This window comes from Anguilla rostrata, chromosome 14, assembly GCF_018555375.3.
Source record: "Anguilla rostrata isolate EN2019 chromosome 14, ASM1855537v3, whole genome shotgun sequence".
NCBI lineage: Eukaryota > Metazoa > Chordata > Actinopteri > Anguilliformes > Anguillidae > Anguilla > Anguilla rostrata.
The window spans coordinates 11,338,803-11,346,881 of NC_057946.1; the positions used below are offsets into that span (position 1 = coordinate 11,338,803).

Below are 8,079 nucleotides of genomic sequence, written 5' to 3' on the forward strand. Positions count from 1 at the left end.
TTGGTATGTAATTAACTGCTGAGGCTTCATGCTTTATGCACTAATGATTACAAACACAAAGCAGGATACTGCATTTTGGCATGCAAGGTGGTCTGCTGAGACATTTGGAACAGTTTCTAAATGACCAAGAAGATCAAGTTCAAATGTGTGCAAATATATGAGAAACAAAATAAATGTCACAATGATAGACTCCTTGAAATTATAAAAAAAAATGTCCTGAGGATTTACAGCTGAAGCTCTGTGGATGTAGCTAACAAGAATTAACATTTGCATTTACTATCAGTTAACACTGGAAACAGTGATAAGTTTACAGTTATCAAGGCTTATGCATTAGCTAAAAGAGCTATGCTTAGCTACGTAGCAGCTATGCAGAGTAGCTGTATAATTCTGGTATTTTTTCCCTGAGGACACAACCCTACAGATACACTGATATGGATGCAAACTCCCTCAAAGCTGGCAGTCTGCACTTCAACCTCATATTCAGTGTTTTATTAACAATTCCAATGTGTTCCACATGTTCCAGTCCCAATACTTTTGCATATATATATATATATATATATATATATATATATATATATATATATATATAGCTAAATGGATTATTAATCTCAACATACAAATTCACTCTGATTATTAATCTCAACATACAAATTCACTCTTAAAAACAGTTTCTTGTAGTGCTGCATGGGATACATATACTGATTGGAGACTTCAAAACAACTGGAGGAAAAAATTACTGGGAAAAAAAGTTTAATTATTTCTGTTCCTTTTTTTTCAATTAGCCATCATGACTAAAATTATTGCATTTTTATACAGATATGGCCATTGCTATTGGTATTAATGTCGCCGTTTTTCATCCCCATATTTGGAAGTCATTCTCATGAAACATTAATTCTATACAGTATATATGTGTAGCAAAGCAATTGTGGCAGTATTACAAATTAATTTCAGTATCCTTCAAATTTATTAGTCAGTTTCATTCTGTATGACTAATTATGAACTTGAAATGACAAGAACACATTGTATATGCAAAAATAATTTTCATTAAAATAAAGAAACAATGGGGGCTGCCAAGTGGCTCAACTGGTTATGGCACTGTTGTAGCATATAGATGCGCCCCATGGTCTTGGGTCAAATCCTGACTGTTCCAGTGCCAACCGTGGCTGGTAGCAAGGTTAGGTTTGTTCACCCAAGATCCTAGATTAATCTCTTCCCTGTGACCCCCCTGCCAGCCGCTTGGATGCAGACAGTCTTCTTGCTACAACTGTAAATGAAATGTCTTCCTCTGACTCAGGTCTTTTCAAGCTTGGCTTGTGGAACGCAAGTGGAAAAAGAAGCAGCTGGAGACATCACATACTTTGCAGGGGAGTGTGTGATTGTCTACCCTCCCTCACTGGCTGCCTGCAGAGATTGCAGCTTTGAATGTGGCTGTATAGGATTGTGCTTTCCCAATTTGGGGGAAAGCATTAAATAAGAAACAATGGTTTACTTTTGAAAATCTGTGGAAGAATATCAAAATAACACCTTAAAAAACTGAAAAAACAAAACAAAAAACAAAACAGGAATGACTCTAAAGACCCAAGGAATGTATAAGACCAATTTTCATGCCATGCCTTCATTCTCTTGCCTGAATTACAAAGTCAAGCTCCCACAAGTCAACCAAAATAGATGCATTTATGTTCAGTCAAACAATTACATTTGTGAAGAGTAAATGGTTAAAATGTTTTGGCCTGATGCTTAAGTGGGAATGACACCAGTGGCAAACAGAATGATGAGGATGATGATGATCGCCACGACCACACCTATGATTACCATCATCTTTATGTTTTTCCACCAGTATTTTCTGGCCACCCTTGTGGATGTCCTCTGAAAGGAGTCTGCCTGCAAAGAAAGAAAAAGTATGATTTCAAAAAGGTTGTTTTCACAACAAGGTGCAACCTGTCATTTAAACCTTCAATTCGACAGGATATTTTAATTTCTGGGTTTAAAAAAAATATTATTTCAGTTTTAGTTTATGCTTTTGATTGGCCCAGACAGTTCTTGTGTATAGGGAAAAATAATTTAGGTATTTACAATCCTAATGGCTTTTCAATGGCAGGTATTGAGGCTTGTGTTCTAAAGCAAAAAAAAAAAGAAAATCTCCTATGGCACATGCAACCTGAGACTGCCGCATTTAAGGAGAGAAGTTACCGGCATGATAAAAAAATAATACTTTTTTTAAAAACCATTTACAATGTTAATAATTGTTCTGTGAAGTTTCTTGAAATGTTTTTTTTTTTTTAGACCACAAAGCCCTGATAAAAATATACCAGTGGCAGTCATTATAAATCCAGCTGGTTGTCAGAAGCTTCTGTAAGTATCTAAAATGTCCTTCATTGCACATAAAAACTGCCTGAGTCAGGCAAAACATACTGAACCTATTATTGAAAATACTCAAGAATGTGAACTACTCCTTCAACTTTGGCTCTGGCACTGATACCAGTGCAGAGCTTGTAAGTATTTTCTGCTCTGTGAAGAGGATGGAAATTCACAATAAGACTGGTTAATTCTAGGGTCATCACTGTAGATTCTCAATGCTAATTCTATGTTCAGCACTAGTACCACAGATTTTACTGACTAACCAGATGGTCCATATTCTTCATATTAAAGTCTTTGTCTCTGTATTGTTGACACAAAAACGTTACAGTTTACCACATCTTTTTAATATTTAATATGGTGAGCATGGATGTGCTGTCCTTGAATACACCTCTTCAATAATATTCAGAAACAGGAACTTAAAGTGCAAGGAAATAGAGTACAGAAGGAAAGCTGACTATCGATTGCTGTAGATAATCTGTGCTGAAACCTTTGAAATAAGGCAGTCAAGAGGTCAGAACAGCAATGGGAACTGCATCTTGTTTGTTTGAAGAACATCTCTGTCATCACCACAGCCTAACATTTAGGAAATATATGATCAGAGTACAGAATCTTTCTATTCTGGTGATGCAAAAATACCCATTAACCCATCCAAAACATTTAGCTCCACCTCAAAGGGTTTCACTTATTCTCTGTTAATAAATAGGAATTTTCCCTGCTCATACTGCAAGTGACATCAGCCAACTACCTGATCCTGGACTGCCTTTCTATCATCTAGCTTTTTTTCTTTAGACCACAAAGCCCTGACAAAATCATTGGAATTAATTCTGTCAAAAGAAAATGATCAAGGCACATGGTTCTTTGAAACAGGCGGCAAAGGCCCAAATTTACTTGTAGACTTACAGTTGCCCGGAGGTCATCTGTTTTATCAATCAGGTCATCTAGTTTCTCTCCCCTCTCCAGAACTTTGTTTATGTTGTCCTTCAGGATTACTTTGACATCATTGACTTGATCCTGAACCTGAGTCAGCTTGGTCGGCGGTGCTGGTTGTGCACTTGTGTCAGCCTGTAAGAGAGGAGAAAACAACAGCATAGAATGATCATGGTTCCATTAAAAATTTACCACATTTGTAACCTTCAAATAAGACTCTAAGCTGGAAATTGAGAGTAGCATGCAAATTGTACATGCAACCAAGAACTGAGAACAACAGTTATAATAATGAATAATGTATGTCATGTCAAAAGGCATGCTCTATACAAACACAAGCATTAAGGAAATACATGGTGAATTTTTGACAGTAATTTACAGTAAAAATATCACAAACAATGAACAGATAATTTATTGTAAAGTTCTTTTTTTTAATGTGGTCTATACAAAAACAACATCCCTTGGTCATAGCACTTGGATTTTATTAGCATCACATGTATATTTACCAGTGTTAAACATCCCATGTGTTATAACACTACCTTGGACAGTGAAATACATTACTCATATAAAGTAACCTCACCCATCTACATTGTCATATACAGTGAGCTCCATAATATTTGGAACAAAGACAAAGACCATGTAGAAATGACAGAACTTTTTTAAATAGACCCCTATATCAGGGCACCATAATGTTTGGGACCACGTCAATGTTATGTATATGAATGTATAGTACTTTGTCACATATCCTTTGCATGCAATAACCACTTGAAGTCTGTGACCCATCGACATCACTGGGTTCTGAATACCTTCTCTGGTTATGCTCTACCAGGCCTGTACAGCAGCCATCTTTAGCTCCTGCTTGTTTCAGGGGCTAGTCGCCTAAAGTTTTCCATTCAGCCAATGAAACGCATGTTGAATTGAATTCAGATTGGATGAATGACTTGGCAACTTTTTGGCTTTGAAAAACTCATTTGTTGCTTTAACAGTATGTTTGGGATAATTGTCTTGCTATAGGATGAAGTGCCGTCCAGTGAGTTCAGAGCAGATAATGACGACACAAGACAAATTTCTGAGTAATCAGACAATAAAGTATTATTGTATCATATCTTATCATATAAGATGCTTCTGTACACTTCAGAATTCATTCTTCTGCTGCTATCAGCAGTTACATCATCAATGAAGACAAGTGAACCAGTATCTGTGGCAGCTGTACATGCTCAAACCAAAACACGTCCACCACTCTGTTTCACAGATGAGGGGGTGCTTTGGGTCTTGGGCAGTCCCTTTTCGACCTCCAAACTTTGCTCTTGCCATCACTCTGATAAAAGTGCATCTTGGTCTCATCTATCCACATGACCTTTTTCCGGAACTTTGCCAGCTCTTTAGGTATTTCTTAGCGGACCGTAACCTGGGCATCCTGTTTTTATGGTTAATTAATGGTTTGCATCTTGCAGTGTAGCCTGTGTAGTTCTGTTTGTGAAGTTTTCTGCTGACAGTAGTCTGACACATCCACGCCTGCCTCCTGAACAGTGTTTCTGAACGGTCAGATAGGTGGTTTTTCTTCATTATGGTGAGAATTCTTCAGTCAACAACTGTAGTCGTCCTTGGCCTACCAGGCCCTTTGCAATTACTGAGCTCACCAGTGCATTCTGTCTTCTTGATGATATTCCAAACAGTTGATTTTGGTAAGCCTAAGGTTTGGTCCATGTGTCTGACTGTTTTTTCTTATTTCTCAGTCTAAAAAGAATGGCTTCTTTGACTTTCATTGGCACAACTCCAAAGGCAATCAGAAGCCTAGAATCGAGACTAGATACTGAAAGCTCTCTTATACCTGCACTAAGGAAGCAATTAAACATACCTGACTAATCAGAAACACCAGTGAAGTCATTTGTCCCAAACTTTATGGAGGCTGGGGGGGGGTTATATCTAAAAAGGTGCTGTAATTTCTACATGGTGAAACCAAAATGTATTTTAAAAAAACCCCTTTAATAAAAGCTGAGAATATGCACTATAACCACGTGAGTTGTTTTACTACAAATTGTAGAGTACAGAGTCAGATCAAGAAAAATATGTCTGTCTCAAACATTACGGAGCTCACGGTATGTATATTCACACAGTACAGACATAGTCTGAGTTACTAGTTACTATATTGCCAAATGACATTTCCTTGTAGTGCAAGCTAATGCGTCGTATCAATGCTGCTTTCTGCTATTTCCTGTTTAACAATTCAGTGACATTAACTAATTCATCTCTGTTCACTACTCACACTGTACCGCAAAGTTTTGTTGCTATTCTTTTCCAAATTGTTCATATTACAGTATATTTAAACAAAAAGTTCCTCATTTTATCTAGATTGTTTCCTTATTTTATTGTTTTTGTTACAGGCTTCTGAATGCTAAAATATATCTAAAATTAAACTGCACCATCAGAAATTCACTTCACTTCAGGATTTCAGTAAAGATACTCTAACAATCTAATTCTTGTATTGTGTGCTGGTAATGTCTTTCTATCATTTTAGTAGTTTTGTGCTTCATTCTGTTTCTGGGTGCTGTCCCTTTAAATGGCAGCACTAAGTGCAATGCAAACATTTTAAACGGATCTGTTGTTTTCCCCGAAGGTCAAGTGACTATTATACACTTCCCTTTTTAAACATTAGAAAGTTTAAAAAATCATACACTTACCATGTTTGTGATGTTCACCTCCACGGAATGCTGAACTGACAAACTGCAAATGATCAAACTGACTGTTAATGTTTCACAATATGCCCAGGCTTATTACCACAGTCAGACCAGTGCGCTAAGCAGAAGCAGAAAAAGCAGCTACAGGCTATGACACGGGTCTGAAACAGGTACAGACAATTTAGCACAAGTTTCCTGCAGCAACTGCCCCGCCCTGCCAGATTACACATTAACCACGGCTGCTGCAACCGCTGTCCATCATTGGCTGCTTACATGTCTGTTATCTGTGTTCTAGCCTAACATGTAATGGTCCCAGCACCTGATTCAGGTCATCACTGAACTCACACTGCAGGGCAAAGGACGATTTCTTTTATCAGAGGGCTGTTGACAAAGGCCCTGCTGATCTGGAGACAGTAAAACTGCAGGACCACTTCCTGCATCTGTTTCCGTAGGTCATGGTATGTGAAAGAGTCCCACCCCCTCCACCCCCACTCACTTGCCAATGTTCCGCTTCATCACGAGAACAGTCTCTCTCCTTGTTATGGGCTTATGGGATTTAAATGATTCACTTTTTTACATATTGCTGCGTGTGGCCGGTGCAATAATACAGGTTGAGCGCAGCCTGACCACCAGCTGCACATGATTTCAAAATCATAATGCACATGCATGCCTTCTTGTAGTCTTCTAAGACCTTGAAATGTAATGTAATGTAATGACAAAAATTCAGTAATCTGCCCTGCATGAAAAGGACAGTCGTAATACAGCCATAAACATTTCATTATATATTAACGAACCATACTTCTAGTAATGCTAAGATCTCATAAAAAACATGTTTTCAACGTACAAAAATGGCAAGTTACGCATACAAAGCACTGTCTATAACTCACCAATCAAACTGGAAAAATCTAGGCCTGCCATTAAAAGTATTGATATCAAAATTATGCCAAGTTACTACATACAATATTGGCTATCTTACCTCACACAAAGTAAACAAGCTGTATTCCAAAGCAATGCTACCCAATGTTTCCTCAATTGTTTCAAGTCACTTGGTCCTTTGTTTTTAATCTTACCATCTGACAATGTCGTCATTCAAACTTTTTGTCAATTGATTGTATGTTGGTGGAGGATCTATAGGGCTAGCAAACATTAATTTATAAAGGAGGGGTTGTCGGGTAGCTACATCAATGTAGTTAAAAAAAGCAGTAATCAGTACTGGGCAGCAGTGAATGTGAACCCATTTTTGAGTTGAAGAAACTCGACATACCAGGCATGAAGTCATTATTATCTTGCAGCAGTTTCTATATGACCTGTAACGTGACCTACCAGACCGAATCACAACACAGATGTTAGAGATCAAATTCGGAGGCATCTGTATGTGTACTAACATTTTCCATTACCATGAATGTCAAATAAATGAAAGTGTATGTCATATTTTACAAGGAGGTGTTTTTAATGGGCTATTGCACACAACAAACCTACTAACTGTTTATATGTCAGTAGAGGATCTATAGGGGTAGCTAACATGAATGCAGAAATGTAGCCTAGTTAAAAAGTAGTTATCGATACAGGGGCAGTAGTGAATGTGAACTGTTTTTGAGTTAAAGAAACTGGACATACCTAGTGTGAAATCATTATTTTGCAACAGTGTCTATACGACCGGTAATGCTACCTACCAGACTGAATCACAACGCAGATGTAACAGATCAATTTCGGAGCCACCTGTATGTACACTAACACTATACATTATACACTCTGTCTGTCATCTCGTTATCAAGGTAGCTAACATTAAACACAGTGAAAATGCTGAAAGCGTAACTGTGTAAAGTGTGTGGGTATTTATTTGGAGTTCAGAAATACAAATTAGTTTCCTACAAAGATTTCACAGATGCAAAATCAATAGTTGAAATGTTGTCTTTTTAGTTAGCCAGCAAGCCAGTGAAATGAGTTAGAGCTTTGCTTCAGTCGGAGGGGGGGATTTGAACCCGGTTCTGTCAGTGAAAAAAGCGCAAAGGCAAACCCCAGTAAGCTATGAGGGAAGTAGACATCAGAGCTGCAAAGTTTTAATGTTTTAAACGTGCACACTTGTATATATGTTCATTTTGAGTGTGTGTCCGATGTT

General features: G+C 37.7%; 1 protein-coding gene across 1 annotated transcript; it reads right to left on the reverse strand.

The window, feature by feature from the left end:
* Positions 1-733: 733 nt before the first annotated feature.
* Positions 734-6,415, reverse strand: si:ch73-234b20.5 (uncharacterized protein LOC449923 homolog). Its single transcript, XM_064307606.1, has 4 exons — positions 6,306-6,415; positions 5,964-6,006; positions 3,259-3,420; positions 734-1,881 (listed from the first exon to the last, which is right to left on the reverse strand). Exons 1-4 carry the CDS (start codon positions 6,398-6,400, stop codon positions 1,738-1,740), a joined length of 444 nt encoding a protein of 147 aa, XP_064163676.1. The 5' UTR covers positions 6,401-6,415; the 3' UTR covers positions 734-1,737.
* Between the last annotated feature and the right edge of the window lie 1,664 nt (positions 6,416-8,079).